Source organism: Capricornis sumatraensis, chromosome 2 (assembly GCF_032405125.1).
Source record: "Capricornis sumatraensis isolate serow.1 chromosome 2, serow.2, whole genome shotgun sequence".
In the NCBI taxonomy this organism is placed as follows: Eukaryota; Metazoa; Chordata; class Mammalia; order Artiodactyla; family Bovidae; genus Capricornis; species Capricornis sumatraensis.
This window is the reverse complement of record NC_091070.1, coordinates 635773-661700: the sequence shown is the minus strand read 5'-3', so window position 1 is coordinate 661700 and position 25928 is coordinate 635773. Positions and strand designations below refer to the sequence as shown.

Below are 25928 nucleotides of genomic sequence, written 5' to 3'. Positions count from 1 at the left end.
AGACACACAAAAAGATCTGGAAGAATATACTAAGGTAACAACAGAGAGAGGTGCCATGAAGTAAACTCTGGGTCCTGAGAGTGTTTTCTTGTTTTTGCTCTGCCACAGCTTCTACATGCATGTATCTGCTTCTGTAGTGAAAACGAAGTTTTTAAAGGGTCTATAATGTTTGTTTATTCATCAGAACAAAGGTCAGCCAGCTGGATCCCTGAAAAGCTTGCTTGACATGTGAACTCTTGCCATTAATCTCTAACAGTACACAAAACCTAGATAAAGTTAATCAATACACCTTTAAAGACAGTTATGGGCTGAAACGGTCTCCCCCAAATTCGCATATTGAAGTCTTAGCACCAGTACCTCAGAAGGTGACTGTGTTGGTAGTCAGGCCTTTTAAGGAGGTAATTAGTTATTAAAATGAGGCCACTAGGGGAAGCGCTAATCCAGTCTGACTCGTGTCCTCCCCAGAAGAGAAGATCTGCACGCAAGCAGCAGCACTCGAGGCGTGGCTGCAGAGGGTCAGCCACGTGCAGGGGCGGTCAGAGGGGCCTCCGCGAGCCGGGGCGAGGCTGGGCCAGGCCCTCGCTCACGGCCCGCACAGCGAACTCCCACTGGCGCCGTGCGGCTGGATGTCCAGGCACCAGAAGCGAGAAGGAAGACCCTTCTGCTCAGTGAGCCACCCGGTCTTACGTTTTGTCCTGACGGCCCTGGCAGGCTGCGGCCGCACTGGAGGGCCGGCCTGGCATGCGCTGCAAGCACGAAACAGGTAACAGAACCAGAAGCACAGAGCCAGTTCAGTGGAGCCCCATTCGAGACTTCTGAAAAGCTCTGTCTTTAAAGCCAAACAGCAACTACAAACATGCACACAGAGGGTGGGAGGAAAGGCGTCTGAGGGGAGAGCAGGCGGAGGGCAGGCTTTCTGAACGCACTGCCTGCCTCGCCCACGAGGGACAAGTCCACGGTCCCGGCTGCGTTCTACCCGAGCTGCCAGAAGAGAAGGGCATTCTCGTTCGGGGCTCTCTGTTTATTTGTGGGCCGCTGACAAAGAGCAAAAGTAACAAAGAAGCAACAGAAAAATTAAAACCAAAATAGGCCACTCATCTACTTTGAGGTTAAAAGCGCTATTTATAAAAACTGCACTATTTACAACAGACAACTTGGAGCACAGCACGGTCAGGGAACAGAGGAGAGGCGGCGGGCGGGCAGCGGGCGCAGAGCCCAGGAGGCCGGCTCTCCCTCGGGGCTTGCGCTGGTTGTATGAGCTCAGGCATCTGATCTAACTGGCATGAGCCAGTTTATTGAAAAAGCTTGTTCACTGAACAAGAGAATCATTTACAGCGAGTCTTCCCGTGGCTACTGAGACTGGGGGAGGACCAGAAACACACGGTAGGGCTCGGTGTCCTGAAGCTCAGACTCAAGCAGCGCTCCTCACTTCTGTCTGCCCTCCAACTGAAGGCTTGTGTTTGCACTTGAGGGAAGGGCTCCGATGCTAAAGATCTTGAAGCCATTGTATTACGATGCCCTGTCCATTACATGCTACTGGGAAAAATACAGAAGGAATTGCATTTAGAAATCAGTAAACAGCAAAGCTGAACAGATACACACAGGAGAGTAAAGGCCTGAGACACCAGGCAGATGGTCGCTGGAGTCGGGACCCTGGCCGGACAGGGAGACTGTCGCTAGCGGGTACAGAAGATTTGGGATGGTTAGGGCATGCCAAGCACTGCAAACTGGGCCTCAAGAAAGGAATGCAATTATAGGCAGCATTAGTAAAAGTATAATTTTCAAAATGAGAGCATTTGAAAAGTCTGTTTGTACCACTAGTAATCGGAGAAAACAAGGGGCACTGCTGGACAGACGACACGGTTCAGATCTGAGTTCCGATCTTTATTCTCAAGCTTAGACAAGGTAAGTGGCTGCAGGAAATGCAGCTCCCAGCACCGCAGCACCTCTGACGAGAGGCAGCGCTGCTGTGGGGGTTAGTGGTAACTAGGACAGCACCGAGCAGAGGGCCCGCACACCGAAGGGACGAGAGAGCCAGCTACGCTCACAGAGCACGCGTGTGAAATCCCGCCTCACTCAGTCCCCACAGGAGGCCAGCACCAGGGTACGGCAGTGCGTAAGTGCGAGTCCTCACAGGGTGGGACCGCAGCCGTAGCAGAAGACAGATTCTGGGATGGAGGAGAGTGACACTAGGAGCACTGCCGTTTACTCCCAGCAGGAAGAGAGGACGCCACGACTGTCCTGAAAAGAAACCTGGCCAGACTTCACACCTGCACAGAGGACATTTCGGGTCCACATGCTCACAGCAGTCCAGCTCTGTCCGACAGGGGTTCCCTGCAGTGCAGGAGACCAGGGTTTGATCCCCTGGTTGGGAAGATCTCCTGGAGAAGGGAATGGCAACCCACTCCAGTATTCTTGCCTGGAAAGTTCCACAGACAGAGGAGCCTGGAGGGCTGCGGTCCATGAAGGAAAGGATTCAGACAGCGTCTGTGGGTGGGAGCGGGCGTGAGCAGAGAGCTGACTGACTCGTGGGGATCTCACCTGTGTGTTCCTGAGAACTGTGGCCCACTTTCCCACTCAGCTCCTCACATCTGAATGGGATTTACCGCCCAGGGAAGCAGCCACGCAAATGACTCCCGTGTTCAAGCTTAAAAAGGAGCATGAAAAAGAGGCCCACGAATTTCTTCAGGCCCGGAGGTCCCAAATCCAGAGCAATTCCGGACGTTCAAGGAAACGCCACCACGGGAAGAAGAACGGAAATCAAAAGACCTCGTCTCTCCTTTCGTTTTGGAGGGCCGTGTGCTTTGAAGTGGGCCCGTTTAAAGCTTGCGCTGAGCGCGCCACCACGTCGCTCCTGTTGCTCACGCTCTTATCTTTTTGGCCGTGAGGCACGTGGGGTCTCAGTCCCCCGAGCAGGGGCCAAACCCTCACTCCCTGTTTGGAAGGCAGAGGCTCAGCCACTGGACCACCAGGAAGTCCCGAGACTCCACCCTTCTCAGCCTGCAGTGCGCCACCCTCGGGGCGGGCCGCCCTCAAGGCCCGGGCGAGCTGGCGAGCGGGAGGCGCCGCGGGCGGCACTCACCCAGGATGAGGTGGAGCTTGCTCTCCGTCTGGAAGGCGTAGTGCAGCGTCACCAGGAAGGGCGACTGCCGGACGTGCTCCAGCACCTGCCGCTCCGCCCGCGTGTGCTCCGCGCTCTTGGCCTTCTGCACTATGGAGGCCTTCTTCAGAACCTTCATGGCGTACAGCTTCCCAGCGTCGTGGCCGCTTACCTTACGCACGAGGAACACCTTTCCGTAAGCTGGAGCGGAAAGGAAAAGTCGGAAGAGTTATTAAAAGGCTACCCAGGCAGAGAGGTGACTGAGTGCAGACTGAAGGTTAACAGTGCACAAAGGAACATTCTCTGAATGAAAAAGGACCCTTAGGACCGTTTCTGATGGTTCTTTTACACATTTCTTCGAGTTTATGCCAGACATCTCTCTAGGTCTAACCCGCAAATGCAGGTATCTCACCACTGCTGACAAGGAAGGCTTTCGCCCTTTTCCTGTTCTCACCTCAGTATGCTTGCTGCTGTTGAGTCGCTTCAGTCGTGTCCGACTCTGTGCGACCCCACAGAGGGCAGCCCACCAGGCTCCCGTCCCTGGGACTCTCCAGGCAAGAACACTGGAGTGGGTTGCCATTTCCTTCTCCAACGCATGAAACTGAAAAGTGAAAGGGAAGTGGCTCAGTCGTGTCCGACTCTCAGCGACCCCATGGACTGCAGCCCACCAGGCTCCTCCATCCATGGGATTTTCCAGGCAAGAGTACAGGAGTGGGGTGCCATTAGCTGTAGGTAACTACTGTTATCACGGCCAATTAACCACAGTCCAATTCTGAACAACCAGGACATGTTAGAGGTCACATAAAACCTCTAGATTTTGCTACTACTGTAAGCAAATATAAATAGTTCTTAATGAGAATCTAAAAAAAAAAGGCGCATACATACATGAATCACCTATGCTCACCTTAAAAAGTCTAAAGCAGCATGAGCTGATCTGCACAAACAGAAGAGACCCTCAGATTCCTGAGCCAGGGGTCGAACCTGGTACAAACAAAAGAGACCCTCAGATTCCTGAGCCAGGGGTCCAACCTGGTACAAACAAAAGAGACCCTCAGATTCCTGAGCCAGGGGTCGAACCTGGGTGTGTCTCTCCTGCGTTGCAGGCAGATTCTTTACCGTCTGAGCCACCAGGGAAGCCTGTGAAAGTGAAAGTGAAATGAAGTCCCTCAGTCGTGTCCGACTCTTCACGACCTCATGGACTGCAGCCTACCAGGCTCCTCCGTCCCTGGGATTCTCCAGGCAAGAACACTGGAGTGGGTTGCCATTTCCTTCTCCAACGCATGAAAGTGAAAAGTGAAAGTGAAGTCGCTCAGTCATGTGTGACTTTTGTGCGACCCCATGGACTGCAGCCCACCAGACTCCTCCATCCATGGGATTTCCCAGGCAAGAGTACTGGAGTGGGGTGCCATTGAAAGACTCTAAATAGCAAGCAATACCAACAGAATCCCCTTGACAGCTCTGGTCGGCAGTTGAAAAGTTAGTAGGTGAACCTTGCCACGTGTTCCCTAAGTTTGGGCTCAGCTGGGAAAATCCTGTGTGCAGGGCTACTCCGCTCTATGTGGAGGCATTGCGGCCAAACTGGATACTGTGCCCAGAGCAGACATCTGTGCTTATTCACCTAGAGAAGCAGGGAAAGGCCAGGAAGAGGCGGGAGGAAGGAGGAGGAGGAAGGCAGACAAAAAAACTGATAAAGGGAAGGAGTAGGTCCCCAGTTCACCCCTACAGGGTATAAAGTCTCTTCCCTTCTCAAAATGCAAACACCTCCTGGGATGGTTGAGCCCAGTCCCACTTCTGAAGGGCTTTCATTAAGACCATTCTGGAGCTGGTCTGAGTTCTGATCCAGATCCGTGCTTCCTCAGACTCTGTCCACACCTCAATAGTGTTTAGCATGTAATCCTGTTCTAACCTACCCACAAATAAGGCAGTTTTAAGGGAAGGGCCTAAATATTCATTGGAAGGACTGATGCTGAAGCTGAGGCTCCAATGCTTTAGCCACTTGATGCTTAGAGTCAATTCATTGAAAAAGACCCTGATGCTGGGAAAGACTCCTGATGCAGGAGAAGGGGACGACAGGGAATGAGATAGTTGGATGGCATCACCAACTCAATGGACATGAGTCTGAGCAAGCTCTGGGAGATGAAGGACAGGGAGGCCTGGCGTGCTGCAGCCCATGGGTCACAAAGAGCTGGACACGACTGAGCACTGAGCAGCAGCAGCAAGGGATGGGCTCTTACGCCATAGACGCTGCTCGGTTCAGGACGTGAGGAAGTCAGTGAGTGCTGACTCGTGATACCCAATGGACAGAGAATGGTGGTAACGTCCCTGAGAAGCGAGGGAGAACGGTCAGCGAGGACCAGGCGATGCAGGCTCTGTGATAAACACACTCCACACAGCCACTCGCTCGCTGCTCAGCAGCCAGTGAGGCTGGCACTGTCAGTAACCCCACATGGGAGTGCAAGATGGAATCACCGAAAGGAAGTGGCCAGAGTACTTGGGTAAAAAGTGGCAGAACTGATTCAAATGGAAGCCGTGTGACTCCAAGGACTACACAATTAGCCGCAGTGATTTCTTTTTAGAAAGAGACATTCTTCATGAGTACTAGAAATTGGATGGTGTGGATTCTATACGTAAACATACTGAACATACTCTGGACTGTAGAAAAAGTTAACAAATGGGTTGTGTCTTGTATCGAAAATAAAATGATTACAAATTAAGAGTTTAGTAAGGCAGAGGTGAACCAAAAAAAAAAAAAAAGTCAAAGGATTGTTAGAACCTAACAATCTATTCAGAAGCAGTGAAATCAAGCTGGAGAATATTCTAACAAGGAGTCCTTACTACACCTTCCATGGAATAAGCTACAGAAACTTATGGAAGGAAGTCAAGCCCTCCACAAGGACCAGGTCTCCGTGTTCCCCACACACACAAGGCGCCGCCCGAAATGTCTGTCCTGAGATTCCTGTCTCCAGACTCTCATGGTCCTGAGAAACGGCTGCCCGTCTGTCTTCTCCAACAAGGAAACTCTTTCCACAGCATCACAGGAAGATGGCCATGGAGCCCTTCCCAGTGCTCACGCACGTCCTGCAGCCCAGGTGCCGCCCACACGGCAGACAGACGCAGGGTGTGAGCGCCGGCCTGCTGAGGGCCTGCTCCTCAGAGACAAACCCTGAGGCTCCCACAGCACCCCGAGAGGGGGTGAGGGGTGACCCCCACTTTAGAGGGTCTGGTCTTCAAAGACAAACCCTGAGACTCCTACAGCACCCCCACGAGGGGGTGGGGGTGACCCCCACTTTACAGGTGAGGAAATGGAGCACGGAGAACTGGGCCCCTGGCTCAAGGTCACAGCCGCCCCTCTGGCGTGACTCCTAAGACCCGACTCCCAGCAGCGCTCCAGCACCTCCCTAAAGTGAATGAGCTCACAGACAAAGAAATGAGGAACCAGACACTAGACAGAAGTCACGATACAGGTCAGCTGTTTTCCTGATGGCAAAGACACAGCACCAACGCCTCCAAGCGGAGGAAGCTTTGTAAAGTAGGCCATCTTGTGGATGGGGGATCTCAATATTCAAAGACGTGCCTTACCTTGAGTGGAACCGGGTCTTTCTACACTATTCATCAGTCAGTCCGTATACCTTCTGGACTTACAAAACAGAATATTAGTCATCTTCTAGAAAATAATCTTTTAAATATTTAAAAATACAGTCACACCATCTCATCTAAGCAAAACGTCCTTGCTCGCTAAGCCATCTAAAAGTAAGTGAGGTGAAGAGTTTGTGCCACTAGGAGGCTCCCTTGAGGTGCACTGCGAATGTGCAAACAATTTTTCTTTGATTTTTTTTTTGTTCCTTTAAACAATGTCATATTTCACTTCAAATAAAAGTGAGACAGCATCGGACGCTAATGTAGGTGGGCAAATAACATACAATCGCCCTTAATGCCATGTCACACACTGCGTGGCCAAATAACAGACAGTCACCCTCCTGCCATGTGACGGTGACCAGAAGGTTTCCAATAAGTGAGACATAGCCTGCCATCAGCATTATTTTTAATCTATCAGGAAACTGTCAGGGGAAAAAAGTATGCTGATGCTCACAAGTCTTCAGTTTTTACTTTTATAACTGCCACGATTAACTGAAGCTATGGTACTTCTATCACACGGTACGTGCCAATAGATGCTTACAGCAATAAAATTCAAGAAGTGCCTTACAACGTTTCAAACAACAAGTATTTCAGCCAAAGAAGATCTTATTTTTGAGTAGGCTGCTTAAGAAAAACAGAGTTGCCTCCAAACCGCCCTGCTTTCTGAAGCTGCCATAAGGCTGCTGATCACTTTGCAAAGGAGGAAGAAAACCTCCACTGCTGGAGGGACCCTGAGGAAGCCACCTGCCCGGACTGAGCGGGTCTGCAGGTTAGTGCCGAGCAAGGGAGGAAGGGGTCCTCCCGCGGAAGAGTGCCATCCAGTCCAGAACCGCCTACGTGTCTTCCAGTGTTTTAAGAGGGGCCACTGCAACTGAACTTGGTGGTAGTCTCACTTCCTTTTAGTTTCCAGTGAGATGAATAACTGCCCTGCAGTGAAGCCAACTCCTGGCTTTCGCTCGCTGTGTGCTGATGGTGGTAGAGCCTATTCTGAAAGCATCTTTTGGAAAATATAAAAAGCAACCAATGGCGAAAACTCTTCTGGCCAAAAAAGGTCAGCAATAGTACTTGTGCTCAGATGGAGCCCTACAACAGATGCTTGGCAGCGCAGCTGGGATCTGCAGCTTGGGCCGAGAGACAAAGCTTCAGGCTTCAGCATAACTAGTCTCTGCACCAGCATGAAATGGCTTCAGGTGCACTGCCAGCAAGCTTCACAGAGGCCTGTGCAGCGGTCTGATCTTACCAGTTTCTCCGGAGAAAGGGCCTTTCCAAGATACTCTGTCAACAACGTCAGCACAAGAAGACACGGAGTTCAGAGGTTTTCCAGAGATCAAGTCTAGCAGCGCTTGGTGAGACGCTGAAGCTCTGCTCATTAGACTGAGGGAAGTGAAGTGAAGTCGCTCAGTCGTGTCCGACTCTTCACGACCCCATGGACTGTAGCCTATCAGGCTCCTCAGTCCATGGGATTTTCCAGACGAGACTACTGGAGGGGGTTGCCATTTCCTTCTCCAGGGATCTTCCCCACCCAGGGATTGAACCCGGGTCTCCCGCATTGTAAGCAGACGCTTTACCATCTGAGCGACTGAGGGAAGGCAAACTCCAAAAGGCCTTCCCTGGTGGCTCAGTAGGTACGTGGGAGAGCTGGGTTCCATCCCTGGGCTGGGAAGATCCCCTGGAGAAGAATGGCTGCCCACTCCAGCACTCCTGCCTGGAGAATCCCAGGACAGAGGAGCCTGGCGGGCCACCGTCCACAGGGCCTGCAAGGAGTCTAGTGACTGAGTGACTACACCAACTGACTGCATTCAGAACCGAAGGGCAGCGAGGAGCGGGGCTCCTAGTGGGCCAGCGGTTAGGGCTTTGCGACTTCACTGCTGGGGCCCTGGGTTCAGTCTCACGCTGCATAGTCAGAATTAATTCCTGCCTGTGCTTGACAGACGCCTGACCACATGAACGAGGTGCACCTTTCATTTTAAGGTTCGACAGACATTGCTGTGTGCTCCCACACCGACAGGGTATGGTGGCTGTTTCCAAGGAGAAGCCTGCATCCAGACAACCACATAAGCTTCTTCCAAGCTGGAGGAGGAGTTCCATAGGTTGGGGGCAAACTACAGATACATTATGAAGGTCATTTCTGCTCAAACTGAAATATGGATTCAGCATCCTATTCTACCAGACACAGACAGTGCAGTGTTGCAAACCTTGTTGACAGTGGTCTCCACGGCTCGATGATGAAGGAAGTCATGTAAGCTGAGCTAAGCGCAGCATCAAGGGGAAACGTCTAGCTCCTCGGCCCAGGTTTCAGCCTGCTGTTCCACAGGTGAGACTCTGACCCCATCGGCCGCAGTGGTCATGACGAACCAGGCTTTTGGCCTGAGTCGTGACACAGAGAAGTTAAAGCAGGCCGATGGTTTCAGGCAAGGTGCCCTGCGTGCTGTCACAGCGGAAGCTGCTGTGCAGCTTCAACAACTTTTTCAAGCTAGACAAAAGCAGCGTTCTTGCTGAGATTTATCTTGAGCACAATTAAACAGATCTCTTCACTTTATTTGTAACATCTGAATTCATTAAAATTTTTCAGGAAGTATTGGCATTAAAATGTGATCAATTTGTTAAAAAAAAAAAAAAAACATTTTTACGGTCCGACTGCAGATGCGATCAGCTTACAAAGCCGTATGATTAAATGCAAGGAGAATCTGTCTACGTTTACATGCACTGTTCTGGAGAAAACGGTTAAGAACTAGACGGCCCCTGGATTAACTCCTTCAGTCCCCTGCTCACCCAGAACACTGTTCCCCCTGGGATCCAAATGCTGACACTCTGTGAGAGCACCGTTTTCTGCCACTCAAACTTTTATTAATGCTGCTTTAAACCCTATACATGGTACACTCTGGCTTTCCAGTCATGCCACACTTGGGGTTTATTCCAATCTTGTAACTTCTGTACTGGAACTATTGCTGTAAAATGTATAAATACTGCAGAAGCGCTCCTGGGGACTCCCACCTGCACGCTCCCGACACTAGGGGCACTCGCCTCTCCACCCGAGAGACAGCCCTGCAGCCCGACGCCCCGGCCAGCCCTGCGTGCGCTGCTGCCGCCTGTGCTGCTCTGCCTCCCGCGAGCCGCTGGCGCGCACTGCCTGGCTGGCGTGTGCCTGCCGTGTATGTTGCTCTTACATAATTTAGTTACGTATGCATAAGCCAAGGAAATGTAAATGTGAAAGGAAAGAGAAAACTGAGGTTACGAGCTTTCAAAGAGCTACAAAAAGCAAGACACCTGGGGGAGAAAAACAAACACCAAGACCGTCAAAAACGTAGGCGTGGGTGAAGCAGCTGTAGAAGGCTAAGGGAAAAATTTTACCCAGATTACTTCAAATGTATCTGGTTCTCACTTCACTTTAAAGAACTGGAAACGTGATTGTAGATGATGCGTTAGAAGTGTGGTTTATGCAAACCATTGTTGAAGAACTTATTTTCAAAGATTCTTGTGCCTGCACGCAAAATGAATATGTATTTATATGTTTGAAGTGAAAAGTAGTATGTTCAAACTACATATTTATATATCCTTTTAAAACGATTTTCCACTTGAACAAGCTTTTTCTGATTAACCGCCAAGTACCAGTGATGTAATCGCAGAGAGATCCCACCAACTCGGCGATCACAGTCAGTGTCGCTGGAGTTCACCCCCTCCCCCTTCCAGAACACTGGAGTCTTGCTGACGGTGACTTCACCAGCAACCATGCTGACTCCTCCTCTCAGTCTGCACGCATCCTCATCTAGTAAACATGCCTTTTGTGTTGTCATCTAAATCGCTGCTAAAAAAATGACCCTTCTGGCTCAAAACACTTGGCTTCCCACGACTCCTCAGATAGTGAGAGTCCTTGCTGCAGCCTAAACTACGCGCCTCCTCCCCCTCGCTCCACACGCCTCCGCCCCCTCGCTCCACTTCTCACCACCATCTACTCACTCCTTCAGACGTGACAGCCTCTCCCGACTCCCCAGACCAGCACAGCTCCTCCAATCCCACACTCTGCTAGCACTGTCACAGAAACGGTCAGAAACGAGCTCTCACTCAGCTGTGTGGCTGCCTCACTGCGCAGCTTTCGCTGGGCCGCAAACCCCACACACCCACAGGCCACGCCTGGTCTCACTCACTCCTGGTCTCACTCACTCTGTATCTTAGCGAACTCTGGAGCTGGTACACTGGGGAAACTCAAAGTTGAATGCGTGAAAAACAAAAATAGAGAGCAAACAAAGCAAGACCTCTGTAGCATACAGCCAAATACCCTTCTCCGCTGACAAGCCTGACTTCAAGGTGGAGGAAGTCCTTAGGAAGAGAAACTAACAATGCCAATCCACTGCAGAGCGAGCGCGCCGACCCTTTCCCCTTGAGCGGGAACAGTGGGCTTTCATGCAGAAATCGCTTTTAGGAAAGAAAGCAGTGTTACTCACTCAGTCAAATCTGACTCTTTGCAACCCTGCAGACTGTAGCCTGCCCGGCGACTCCATGGGATTCTCCAGGCAAGAATACTGGAGTGGGTTGCCATGCCCTCCTCTAGGGGATCTTCCCGACTCAGGGATAGAAAGTGGGTCTCCTCAATTGCAGGCAGATTCTTTACCGTCTGTGGCTCAGCTGGTAAAGAATCCGCCTGTGATGCGGGAGACCTGGGTTCAATCCCTGGGTGGGGAAGATCCCCTGGAGAAGGGAAAGGCTACCCACTCCAGTGTTCTGGCCTGGAGAATCCCATGGACTGCATAGTCCATGGGGCTGCAAAGAGCTGGACACAACTGAGCGACTTTCACTTCACTTTCACTTTCTTTACCGTCTGAGCCACCAGGGAAATCCCCAACCCTTTTAACGTGGGATTATGTATGACGCCTGACAACATTTCCTAGGGACACTAGCTCAGGAAACTTAGCTGCCAACACTGTGGAAAGGAAAGTATCTTAACATGGTGTCCTCTCTCTCTGGCCACTGCTTTGTAAACCTGCCTCAACTACATAAGAACTGGTTACAGTGCCTGGCCACATCCCTTCCTCATGTATGATTTAGCTGGAGAAAAGATTTCTGCCTCTCCCAGACACTGGCAGCCAATCCACCTGCCTTCCCCACTCCAGTCTCTCTAGACCAGCTTTTTTTCAACTGTGGGCTATGACTTGTTAGTGGGTAACGATACCAATTTATTGGGTTCAATGGGCATTTTGGAACAAAAGTACTCAAAAAAGAACTGAATATACTAAAAAGTATTTCATGAACATGTGGAGGTATCAGTTCATTTCAGTCGCTCAGTTGTGTCTGACTCTTTGCGACCCCATGGACTGCAGCACGCCAGGCCTCCCTGTCCATCACCAACTCCTGGAGTTTACTCAAACTCAGGTCCATCCAGCCAGTGATGCCATCCAACCATCTCATCCTCTGTCGTCCCCTTTTCCTCCTGCCTTCGATCTTTCCCAGCATCAGGGTCTTTTCCAGTGAGTCAGTTTTTCGCATCAGGTGGCCAAAGTATTAGCGCTTCAGCCTCAGCATCAGTCCCTCCAATAAATATTCAGGACTGATTTCTTTTAGGATTGACCGGTTTGATCTCTTTGCAGTCCAGGGACTCTCAAGAGTCTCCTCCAACACCACAGTTCAAAAGCATCAATTCTTCAGTGCTCAGCTTTCGTTATAGTCCAACTCTCACATCCATACATGACTACTGGAAAAACCAAAGCTCTGAATAGATGGACCTTTGTCAGTAAAGTAATGTCTCTGCTTTTTAATATGCTGTCTAGGTTGGTCATAGCTTTTCTTTCAAGGAGTAAATGTCTTAATTTTAAGGCTGCAGTCACCATCTGCAGTGATTTTGGAGCCCCAAGAAAATAAAGTCTGACACTGTTTCCATTGTTTCCCCATCTATTTGCCATGAAGTGATGGGACCAGATGCCATGATCTTTGTTTTCTGAAGGTTGAGCTTTAAGCCAACTTTTTCACTCTCCTCTTTCACTTTCATCAGGAGGCTCTTTAGTTCTTCTTCACTTTCTGCCATAAGGGTGGTGTCATCTGCGCATCTGAGGTTACTGTGTTACGCATACATGGGTGGGTACACGTGAATGTAAACAAGTCTAAGCACACGAGAGGGAAAGGAGGGCAGCGCAGAACAATGGTTAAGAACATAAGGCTCTGATGCCTGACTGCCCAGCTTTGATTCCTAGATATGCTGTTCAGTAACTGTGTGAAAGAAAGTGAAAGTTTATTCGCTAAGTCATGTCTGACTCTTTGCAACCCCATGGTCTATAGCCCGCCAGGCTCCTCTGTCCATGGAATATTCCAGGAAAGAATACTAGAGTGGGTAGTCATGCCCTTCTCCAGGGGACCTTCCCAATCCGGGGAGTGAACCCAGGTCTCTTGCACTGCAGGCAGACTCTTTACAGTCTGAGCCCTCAGGGAAGCACAGACTGTGTATCCCTGGGCACAACAGGCAACACAGCTGTGCCTCAATTTCGTCATTAGGGACAGGAACAGTTCTTACACCATATGGTCTGGGGACGTAAGAAATTAAAGTAAGATTCAAAGGAAGGCCTGGCAGGTAACAAGCACTACACAAATGTTAGTGGGAAAGGCCTGTGTGTCTGTACACGCTGTTTCTGTTTCTACATACATACATAAACACACATACTGAACTGCCACACAAAAATACACCTATTTTGCCCTATGCATAATGGTCCAAAAACCTTGAAAGCTACAGCTCTAGACGAACTTATATGCTTTTCCTTTAAAAAAAAAAAAAAGGCAAATTATGTAGGCCAAAGAATCTTCCCTTTCTATCCATCTCTTAGTAACCTCAGGGTTAAACTTAAGACGCAATTACAATGACTGTCTCAGCCCAGATTTCTACACCATCTATTTCACTTTCCTGTTATCTGACTTTTGCTCTATTTTCATCTTTCTTTTAAAGTTCCTTATTTTTTTATTGTATCTTTGAAAATGCCCTTAAATCTCTATTTGAAAATTGGTACATTTTAAGATACATTTAAAATAAAATGCACTTGATTTTACATATTTATCAAACAGAAGCACTGATTCCTAAATTCCTTTATAGAACAGATACCTTATTTGCACACTAAATTCCAAATCTTAAAAAATACGTAACTATATAAAACTTAATATTGCAACTATAAAACTTAGTATTTCAACATAATTTTAAAATAGAAACAGAGAATTTGAGCCATTTAATTCAGTCATTTTTAAAGTTAGTCACTATTGCCAGGATTTTTAAAATAAAAACAAAACACCTAAGATTAATGAAGATAGACAGATTAAAATAGATTCTTCTAACAAACAAAGAGCTGTGAGCCCAGAACACGCTATGAACCCAAAACATGCCTCATACATAGACAGACGCTAGGCAAACATGAGATAGATTCCTCTAACATACAAAGAGCTATGAACGCAAAACACACTTCATACATAAGCAGATACTAAAGGCAAACAGGAGACAGATTCTTCTAACATACAAAGTGCTATGAACCCAAAACATGCCTCATACATAGACAGACGCTAAAGGCAAACAGGAGATAGATTCCTCTAACATACAAAGAGCTATGAACCCAAACCACGCCTCATACATAGACAGACGCTAAAAGCAAACATGAGACACAGTAAAAGCACATGAAACCATAGGCAGTAGTTTTTTATGCAAGAGACTGAGACAGGCTATTTGTTTTAGGTATAAACCTGTATATCCTCTCTAGAAGATATACACCACCAACGACCTGGAAGACAATAAAAGCATCAGCATTCTACATATAATCCAATTAATTTTTTAAACTAACCAGGGTCAAATGTGACTCATTTAGTGGATTACTTTAAATGGTCAAACACAGTTGCTCAGCTGAAATCGAGACCACAAAACCAATGCATTTTCTCATGGATGGTGTCAGCTTCTTTAAAAAAGAGATTTAATGTGTGAGAAAGTTGATGATAAAAAATAGTTTCAGGAATGACTACTGTGGGTCCCACTTATGCACACTGGGTCAGCTTGAATAATTAACGACTGAGTGCATGGCACCTGCCAGATCAGCACTTTTTAATTTCAGAGAAAGCACTCAACACCACGGGCACCAGTCCCCTAACAACTGCAGTGAGCACGCGGCATGGCCATCTCCCGACTGTCTCCCACGGATGACCCGTGTAAACCACATGGCATTTCGTATCCCTGGTCCCAAATGGCTGGAAAACCAAAGACCCATCAGGAAAGGAGAAAAAGCTGCAAAGGAAGCCACATTCCACGGAGAGACTAGACTAGAACTGATCACCCGTGGAAGGTGATTACCAAAGGACCCACTAAAAGGAAAATACAGGAAATCACAACAGATGAGCTGTTTGGGTTTAAAACGCTTGCCTCCTCTCTCTTGCGCCAAAACTTCCCAGGTTCAGGCTGAACCCAGACCCGAGCCTCGGCCACATGCTGCTGAGGCTCCTCCTCTGCCCTGCCACCCTCACTCTTCTCTGAGCATTCCTGCGGAAGTCAAGCACACTCCATTCCAGCAAATGTGCCCTAGGACAGCATCAGCGAGGAGTTAGACTGTATCTACACTAGGGAGGTGATGTCAACCAACACCCTTAAGTGGAGTTATCTTTTGATTCTAGAATTAAACACCACAAATATTGAACCCCTAAGACTTCCTTCAGCACTGCAGGCTCACACTGAAACGTAAAGAACAGTGGGCACACACAGGTGCAAAACTATGAACGTTTTAAGATGACGGTTTTGACAATTTAACGAATACAGGCTTTTAGAAGCACTATTTTGATATAATACTTTCCAAACACCTAAAGGGAATTAAACGACAAACGATGATGCTGGCGACGGAATGAACACCAACACTGCAGAGGGGTTTGAATCTGTGTATTTTACCCCTTGCTTCTTACAGCTGCTTTACTCTATATCTTCTGCACAACAATCTACAGGGCAAGTTGCCAAACACCATAATTCAGCGACTCTACAGCGCGCAGGCGCGGGGCGCGATGACCTTTACCTTAACTTATTTACTGCAGCTAAGACTTTGTTTTGGGGAACTTCCTTATCAACTTAGAATCCGTCTTATCCCTGGGTCTGTTCCTTTTGAGGAATCAGAGAAACATCCTTGCGTGCAAGAAATGTTCTTTTCCCACGGGAACAAACAGAGGATTCTTAGCTGAACATCTCGTTTGCAAGAATGTTCAGCCTGGTTGAGAGTCTCATTTGCAAGCACTTCTCAACCTTCCTTATACCTAGTTCCCTACACTGACTGGGCAGAACATCTCGTTTGCAAGAATGTTCAGCCTGGTTGAGAGTCTCGTTTGCAAGCACTTCCCAACCCTTCTTATACTTGTTCCCTACACAATGACTAAGTCATCATTTTTGAAACAGTCTGTACATGACTCAATCAAGCGTTTTTCCCTTGCATCATAAGGCCAAAAAGTAGCTGTGTCTTCAAGCCGCCTGGTGCAATTCCTAGCACCATCCAGTGGCAGATTATCCAGAAGAAAAAGAAAGGTCGTCTTATGTAATAAATGAGAAGTGTTTCTGAAAAGTCTGCAGTAAAAAAATATAAATGTCTATATATTTTACAAGGCTGTCCTGTTAGGGATGACTTTCATGGAGTCTGGGTTTTGTTTGTTGTTTTAGTTGCGAAGTCGTGTCGGACTCTTTTGCAACACCATAGACTGTAGCCCGCCAGGCTCCTCTGTCCATGGGATTTCCCAGGGAAGAGCACTGGACTCGGTTGCCATTTCCCTCTCCAGGGGATCTTCCCTACCCAGGGATCGCCACGTCTGCACTGGGAGGCAGATCCTTTACCACCGAGCCACCTGGCAAGCCCAGAGTCTGACACCAAAGAGCAAAGAACCAGCAGCATGAACATCCGAGGACGGCACTGACGGCTGCCAGGAGCGCACGGCCGTCCCTCCACTGGGCGGCTCCCTCAGGACAGCCTGTAGGACATGCTGATTACATGGCCACCCCGCCCGTCACCTCCAGAAAAGAAAGAGTAAAAGAAAAAAGCAACCTTCTTAGGAGGGCACCAGGGACTGAGGAAGACAGACATGGGTGCTGCTCATTAGATATTACTGGAGGCAAGGCATTTTGAATCTCTATACTCAATCAGCACTCATTTGAAGATTAAAACCCAGAAACAAACATTAAATGAAGATCACATTTTTCAACTTGCAAGTCTGTGCGTAATATATCTTTTTTAAAAAGTGCTCACTGGGGAGGCTCAAGAGGGAGGGGATATGTGTATACACACGGCTGATTTCCTCTGCTGTACAGCAGAAACTGCCGACATTATAGAGCAGTCACACTCCAGTTTCAAACATGCTCACCACTCTTTTCCCCGCACCCAACACAGCACCTGCCTCTCAACAAATGCATGTGAATGAATGAGCCCCCAGAGCAATGGGAATGACGTGAACGGCTGTGAATATGAAAGGGACGTGACCACACTTACACTTAGGAAAGAAGACTGGCTGTACTCAGAGAAAGACCAGGAAGGCACAGCCTGAAACTTAAGATCTTTTGGTGGCTACATGTCCCTATTTACCGCTGGACATATTTTGGTTTCACGATGAAGTATTTGTTAAGAGATGACGATCACTTATGTATCAAGCTAATGACCTGAGACCCTGATAATACACTATACGAGCTCTTTTAAACTCTAGGCTTCTTTCCCTTTCAGATGCATATATAGTTTATCTAGCATGTACTAGGTATCAGGCAATCTAGATGTTTCATTACTCATTTTATGCATATCTGGGGGCTTCCCAGGTAGTGCAGTGCAAAGAATCTGCCTGCCAATCCAGGAGATGAAAGAGACTCAGGTTCGATCCCTGGGTCAGGAAGATCCCGTGGAGTATGAAGTGCCAACCGCTCCAGTATTCTTGCCTGGAAAACTCCCTGGGCAGAGGAGCCCAGTTGGCCACAGTTGATGGGGTCGCCAGGAGTCAGACACGACTGAGCAACTGAACACGCATGCATATTTCAGCGTAAGACTGTTAGCCTAACACACAGAAGGCTGTTCAAAACCTAGGACGCTTGAAAAGCTAAAGAAGAAAACAAAGAAACACAGTCTTCATTTGGCATGTTATTTTTAAGGAGACACAAGAAACGTGGGTTCAACCCCTGGGTTGAGAAGATTCCCTGGAGTAAGAAATGGCACTCTACTTCAGCATTCTTGCTGGAAAATTCTATGAACAGAGGAGCCTGGTGGGCTACAGTTCATGGGGCTCAAAGAGTCGGACATGACTAAGCAACTAAGCACGCGCACACACAGTACACAAATCAACCCTTAGAAATGCTGACAGGATGTCAGCTACCAATAACACTTATGAAATGTTTGTTGTTAGATTTTTAGTATTAGAAATATAACTTTAGTTGGAATTACTCCCAGATATGCTAACAAAGTGACTACAAGAAAGAACTAATAATCTGTCCTTACGAAGAAGTCCTAAATAATTGCATTTCTAATTTAGGGTACAGCTTTACAGTAGAATCCCGTTGAATAAATAATAACTGGCAGTTATCTAGCAATTGGCGATTCATATCGATTATCTCATTGATGCTGTAACAACATCGTGGGATAGGTACCATTAACTTTGGCCAATAGGGACTTACGCTCACAGAGTTCAGGTAATTTACCCAAGGAACACAAGTAGGCAACGGTGAGGTCAAGATTCAAACCTGAGTCTTCCAAGTCATCGTTGATGGCCAAGTACCTCACAACTATGAAAGCACCACAATTAGAAATCAACTCAAATGAACCCCTTATAGTTCCATGACAAAATTTACCCTTTTTTTGCCATAATGACAAAAAAATCTCTGAAATACAGATCAACCATGATGAATAAGGAAAATTCAAAAAGAATACATGCTCCACTTCATTAAACACCAGAACGGCTAACAATGCACAGTTCAGTTCAGTTCAGTTCAGTCGCACAGTTGTGTCCGACTCTCTGCGACCCCATGAATCGCAGCACGCCAGGCCTCCCTGTCCATCACCAGCTCCCAGAGTTGACTGAGACTCATGTCCATCGAGTCCATGATGCCATCCAGCCATCTCATCCTCGGTCATCCCCTTCTCCTCCTGCCCCCAATCCCTCCCAGTATCAGAGTCTTTTCCAATGAGTTAACTCTTCACATGAGGTGGCCAAAGTACTGGAGTTTCAGCTTCAGCATCATTCCTTCCAAAGAAATCCCAGGGCTGATCTCCTTTAGAATGGACTGGTTGGATCTCCTTGCAGTCCAAGGGACTCTCAAGAGTCTTCTCCAACACCACAGTTCAAACGCATCAATTCTTTAGCGCTCAGCCTTCTTCACAGTCCAACTCTCACATCCATACATGACCACAGGAAAAACCATAGCCTTGACTAGACGGACCTTAGTCGGCAGGGTAATGTCTCTGCTTTTGAATATACGCTCTAGGTTGGTCATAACTTTTCTTCCAAGGAGTAATCGTCTTTTAATTTCATGGCTGCAGTCACCATCTGCAGTGATTTTGCAGCCCAAAAACATAAAGTCTGACACTGTTTCCACTGTTTCCCCATCTATTTCCCATGAAGTGATGGGACCAGATGCCATGGTCTTTGTTTTCTGAATGTTGAGCTTTAAGCCAACTTTTTCACTTTCCTCTTTCACTTTCATCAAGAGGCTTTTTAGTTCCTCTTCATTTTCTGCCATAAGGGTGGTGTCATCTGCATATCTGAGGTGACTGATATTTCTCCCGGCAATCTTGATTCCAGCTTGTGCTTCTTCCAGTCCAGCATTTCTCATGACGTACTCTGCATAGAAGTTAAATAAGCAGGGTGACAATATACAGCCTTGACGTACTCCTTTTCCTATTTGGAACCAGTCTGTTGTTCCATGTCCAGTTCTAACTGTTGCTTCCTGATCTGCATACAGGTTTCTCAAGAGGCAGGTCAGGTGGTCTGGTATTCCCATCTCTTTCAGAATTTTCCACAGTTTATTGTGATCCACACAGTCAAAGGCTTTGGCATAGTCAATAAAGCAGAAATAGATGTTATTCTGGAACTCTCTTGCTTTTTCCATGACGCAGTGGATGTTGGCAATTTGATCTCTGGTTCCTCTGCCTTTTCTAAAACCAGCTGGAACATCAGGGAGTTCACGGTTCACGTATTGCTAAAGTCTGGCTTGGAGAATTTTAAGCATTACTTCACTAGCATGTGAGAGCAGTGCAATTGTGTGGTAGTTTGAGCATGCTTTGGCATTGCCTTTGGAATTAGAATGAAAACTGACCTTTTCCAGTCCTGTGGCCACTGCTGAGTTTTCCAAACTTGCTGGCATATTGAGTGCAGCACTTTCACAGCATCATCTACCAGGATTTGAAACAGCTCAACTGGAATTCCATCACCTCCACTAGCTTTGTTCGTAGTGATGCCTTCTAAGGCCCACTTGATTTCACATTCCAGGATGTCTGGCTCTAGTGATCATATCATCATGATTACCTGGGTCGTGAAGATCTTTTTTGTACAGTTCTTCCGTGTATTCTTGCCACCTCTTCTTAATATCTTCTGCTTCCGTTAGGTCCATATCATTTCTGTCCTTTATCAAGCCTATCTCTGCAAGAAATGTTCTCTTGGTGTCTCTAATTTTCTTGAAGAGATCTCTAGTCTTTCCCATTCTGTTCTTTTCCTCTATTTCTTTGCACTGATTGCTGAAGAAGGCTTTCTTATCTCTCCTTGCTTTTCTTTGGAATTCTACATTCAGATGCTTTTATTTTTCCTTTTCTCCTTTGCTTTTCACTTCTCTTCTTTTCACAGCTGTTTGTAAGGCCTCCTCAGACAGCCATTTTGCTTTTTTGCATTTCTTTTCCATGGGGATGGTCTTGATCCCTGTCTCCTATACAATGTCATGAACATCATTCCATAGTTCATCAGGCACTCTGTCTATCAGATCTAGGCCCTTAAATCAATTTCTCACTTCCACTCTATAATCATAAGGGATTTGATTTAGCTCATACCTCAATGGTCTAGCGGTTTTCCCTCCTTTCTTCAATTTAAGTCTGAATTTGGCAATAAGGAGTTCATGATCTGAGCCACAGTCAGCTCCTGGTCTTGTTTTTGTTGACTATATAGAGCTTCTCCATTTTGGCTGCAAAGAATATAATCAATCTGATTTCAGTGTTGACCATCTGGTGATGTCCAAGTGTAGAGTCTTCTCTTGTGTTGTTGGAAGAGGGTGTTTGCTATGACCAGTGCATTTTCTTGGCAAAACTCTATTAGCCTTTGCCCTGCTTCATTCTGTATTCCAAGGCCAAATTTGCCTGTTACTCCAGGTGTTTCTTGACTTCCTACTTTTGCATTCCAGACCCCTATAATGAAAAGGACATCTTTTTTGGGTGTTAGTTCTAAAAGGTCTTGTAGGTCTTCATAGAACCGTTCAACTTCAGCTTCTTCAGCGTTACTGGTTGGGGCATAGACTTGGATTACTGTGATATTGAATGGTTTGCCTTGGAGACGAACAGAGATCATTCTGTTGTTTTTGAGATTGCATCCAAGTACTGCATTTCGGACTCTTTTGTTGACCATGATGGCTACTCCATTTCTTCTGGGGTATTCCTGCCCGCATTAGTAGATGTAATGGTCATCTGAGTCCATTTACAGATTTTTTTCTATACTTGGGTGAAGCACAATGGTCAAAAGGAAGGCAACAGAAAAGGTAAAAAGAAAAACTGCATCACTACTCCCACAAACAGTCCAAAATTTCATCATGAAACAAAGATACTTCCTGCATCTGGAAGTGTCAATCTCCAGAGGACCCTAGAAACACACACATGAACTGCAGAATTACTAGCCTATTGCTAAGCTCCACAGTTACCGGCCGTGGGGAGGGAGCAGGGCAACAGGGTTGGAGACACAGACAACGAAGACCTTCAGAGTCCACAATCCAGAAGAAAAATAGCCGCTGTGAACGAAAATGCCGAAAATCCCACTCAGGGCCCTGATCCCTACCGCTGTGAACGAAGTGCAGAGAGCCGCTCAGGGCCCTGTTCCCTACCGCTGTGAACGAAGTGCAGAGAGCCGCTCAGGGCCCTGTTCCCTACCGCTGTGAACGAAGCGCAGAGAGCCGCTCAGGGCCCTGCTCCCTACCAAGGACTTCCAGGGCCGCAGTTCAGAGAAGGAAGCAACTGCGCAGGATCTGCACGGGTGGGAAAGAGAAAAAGTTTGAAGGTGGGGAAGGAGATAACGCGGGGCCTCAGGGAACAGAAAAGACACATAACCGTAGGGGAGTGAAAACCAACCAGACTGTGAGCAGGTGGAATATTGAGGTAACTGGAGAAAAAGACAGGGGAAAGCAGAGCTAAGCAAGAATCTGGATGTGAAGAATTAACTAGAAAAAAGGCACTAAAAGTTCTGAAGCAGAAGAATAGCACAATAATGCTGAATTCCAATGAGGCCGCATATTATTACAACAGGATACGTATGAAATGCATGAAATGGGAGAGAGAACTTGCAGAAAGTCCAGTTTAAAAAAAACAAACCTCACCAACAATCCATGTATAAGGTGATACAAGTCAGGGCACTGAGAACACAAAGGGCAAATCCAAGGGTCATGTTGGAAGAAAAACCACAGGGTTTTTGTGAGAAATAAGAAATAAAAAAGTCAAAATAGAGAAGGGTCAAGTATTATTTGCAAGTTTCTAGCTTAGGAAAGCCACTAGCAGATTAGCAACAGATTAAAAGAAATAAGATAGCTGAAAACAGAAATCAATACTCTGAGTAAAAGGGTTTTTTTTTTTCCCCATAAATATCACATGTATTTAAATATGCTATCAAAAAGTAAATATTTCATTTTCCAATATTCCACGAAGTCTTCAAGATACTGAAGGAACAGAATTTTTTCTGGTTCAAAGTACACAAAATTAAATCATCAGAAGAGTTCTCGGTTCCAGTGCCAAAGAAAGCCTTGACAGGACACATTAAAAGCATCTGATGAGGCTTTTCTATTATCCTAAGTAGTTCTGGGGGAAAATTATCTTAAAAAGGTAATGAAACTGAAAGATCAGTGGTAAAATTTTTGAATAAAAATTGAGATTTTATTATAATCATAATAAAAGTTTCCACCTACTCCATTTAGTCATCAAAACTGTGATTTTAAATACAGAAATACCTACAATGACACCTTGCAGTGATTCCATCTCCCAAGAGCAGGATTCGGTCAGCTGACGAAAAGGAAGAGCAGGAGCGTGGGTGACACAGCCCAGGAACAGGAAGAAGCGTCATTCAGAAGCACAGGCAAAGCCCTGCCCTAAACTCTTGTCTCACCTTTGCAGAATTATCTTAGAGACCTGTCTACGGTCAAGCTGCTCCAAAAAACCGAGGTAAATAATGAGACAAAGCGCTAAATATGTTGATAGAAAATCCATCCAAAGTTTGTTTTAAAATCTGGCCTATAATTTTTCTCCCTCATACTCATGTGTTTTTGGAATCAAGGTAATGCTAGCCTTATACAACAAGCTGGAAGAAATAATTCCATTGTTTCTGTTCTCTGAGTTTGTGAAAGGTCAGCATTATCTGTGCCTTGAGTGCTTGGCAGAACTCACTCTGGAAACCACCAAGTGACTCCCTGATGGTCCAGTGGCTAAGGGTCTGCCAGCCGGTGCTGGGGACGGGGGTCCACTCCTGGTCTGGGAAGAGTCCCATGCGCCACAGAGCAACCTGGCCTGTGCACTCCACCACTGAGCTTCAGCACCAGAGCCTGCACTCGGCAACAGGAGGCCAACGGCCTGCAGCCAGAGAGGGGCCCGCCTGCTGCCTAACTGCAGAGGGCAGTGAAGACCCAGAGCAGCCACACAGAAGTGAACAAACAAATATAAAAACTGTGCCAAGTGTTTTCCCAGCAGGAAGATTTTTACTCACTGACCAGTTTCTTTAGGGATTAAAGGACTATTCAGGCTTTCTATTCTTTTTTCAATCAATTTGGTGTTTTACACATTTCAAGACTCATGTGCATGTAAACATTGGAGAAACACTACCTCAGACCACTAAATTCCTAACGCTTCCCAAATTATGTGCCATCTCTGTCCAACATTTCAGTTTTCCGGTTGTTAACCCCACAAATCCAGACATTCCGACCACGGTTTTACACAGTCAACACTGTTTAGATCTTGATTCACCAACAGTTTTTGCATCTCAGAATCTCTCCTGAGATCACTTTCCTTCTCCCTAAAATTGTATCTTTTAGCGAGGATGCATTGGATCAAGAGAAAACACACTCAGCTTTCTTAAGTCTGAAAATGTCTATTTTGCCCTTCCTTCCATAAAACAGCTTTGGGGGGGAACCCAGTTCTGAACTGACAGTTATTACTCTGGGGACTGTTTGGACATTCTTCCACACGGCTGTGGTATTCGCGTGGTCGCTGCTGGGAAGTCCTTTGCTCATCTATTCGCTGTTTCTCCAAAAGGCAGTCTCTCCCTGGCAGCTCTTAGGGGGTCTCTCTGTCTCCGGTGCTCATCAGTTCCTCTCATGTATCTGTGTAAGAATCCCTTCACAGGAACACTTGTCTGAGATTTTCTGTTTCCTAAATTTACAAATTCACATATTTGATCAATCCTGGAGAACGCTCAGCTGTCACCTCTCTGGATATTTACCTTTGCCCCCTCTATTTGCTCCTTCTGGGACTCTGATTAGACGAATTTACATGCCATGCAATGAGCAGGTTCACTGCAAAATGAAAATGTGGGGCGCCTTGTTCACAAGTTATTTAGAATTTCAGAGGGGTAGAGCATGAAATCAAACATGAGGCTCTTCTAGTGTGGGGATCTCTGCACCTGCACAAGTCACATGCCCACGAGGCCCTGACTTCAGATAAGCAAGGACAGTGATAGTAAACATCCTGAAGGCAGAAGGAAGCAGAAATCAGAAAACCAAGAGCCATCTCCCACCCAGGGAGAGCCACACTCTTATCCTGATGCACGGATCAGAAACTTTCCTATACATTCACATGTAGATATTTAGTCACACAGTTTTTATGTTACGGAAATGGTATACTGTACACTCTCTTTTGCAGGCTTTTTTCGAATTTACTATATTATGGAGAGCTTTCAAAACTTTAGTAAATGCAGATCACTTCAATCCTATTGTACAGATAACAGAACATACAGTTACATGGTCATTTAAGCAAATTCATATTGTTAGGTTTCTGAAGAGTCTTGAGTTTTTCACTTTTAAAAGTGATGACCATGGGCTATGAATAAAGTTGAGTGGGGACTGAATGAAGCAATCAGTATAAACCATACTCACAGAGAACTTGGCAGGTAACAAACTCTCCATAAATGTTAGTGGTTTTATAAAACATTATGTCTCATGTAAAAATTGAATTCATCTACACTCCCAAAAGCAGGGTAAGAGAGATTTTTTTTCTTGATCCTTACCAATTCTTTTAAATTATGCCTTTTATATTTCTTCTCTTTTTCAGTTTAGTTTCTATTGTAAAGTGAATCAGGCATGTGTGTACACACATCCCCTCTTCTCTGGAGCCCCTTCCCCTCTCGGTCACCACAGAGCACTGTGCAGGTTCCCTCAGCTACACAGCAGGCTGCTGTGTAGGAGTCACCCGTTCTACGCACAGTACCAACGGTGTACACTTGTCAATCCCAACGCATCTCACCACGCCGTCTTTCCCCCTTCGGCGTCCATACATTTGTTCTCTACATCTGAGAACATCTCTATTTCTGTTTTGCAAATAAGGTCATCTATACCATGTATTTCTTCTAGAAATGCTCTGTTCACATTCTCTGACAGTTCTCCTAACGGATTCCTTATTGTTTTAAAATTTTAATGATTTCTGTATTGGAGATGCCAATCCTTTGTCATAGGGGTATCAAGTGCTTTTTTTTTTCTCTTAAAAGAAAGAATTAACTTAAAGACTTACCTCCAGTTCCTAAGACCTTCAGGAGCTCAAAATTCTCAATCCCCACCTTCTCTGCATGTCCTGTTAAATTAGCTAAAAAAAGAAACAGAAAAAATAAACAATTAAGGGGATGAGTAACAGGAGACAGTCCCTGGGGCCTCTCATGGACCGCAGTGTTTCATTTCTTGGAACGTTAAATAAGGGTTCACTTGATCACTATTTGTTAAACAGCACAGCTATGCTCATGTAATTTTCTGTACCTCATATATTACAACTTTTTTTTAGAATTTTGTTACTATATATCATTTGTATCG

At 46.5% G+C, this 25928-nt stretch overlaps 1 protein-coding gene across 1 annotated transcript in view; it reads right to left on the bottom strand.

Annotated features, from left to right (window-relative positions):
- RPS6KA5 (ribosomal protein S6 kinase A5) overlaps positions 1-25928 on the bottom strand; it is a 181832-nt gene that overhangs the window by 97189 nt on the left and 58715 nt on the right. The window contains exons 2-3 of the mRNA XM_068966566.1: positions 25636-25707; positions 3083-3301 (exon numbers count right to left, since the gene is read on the bottom strand). Coding sequence (XP_068822667.1) covers positions 3083-3301; positions 25636-25707 — 291 coding nt within the window. The remainder of the gene's footprint in view (positions 1-3082; positions 3302-25635; positions 25708-25928) is intronic.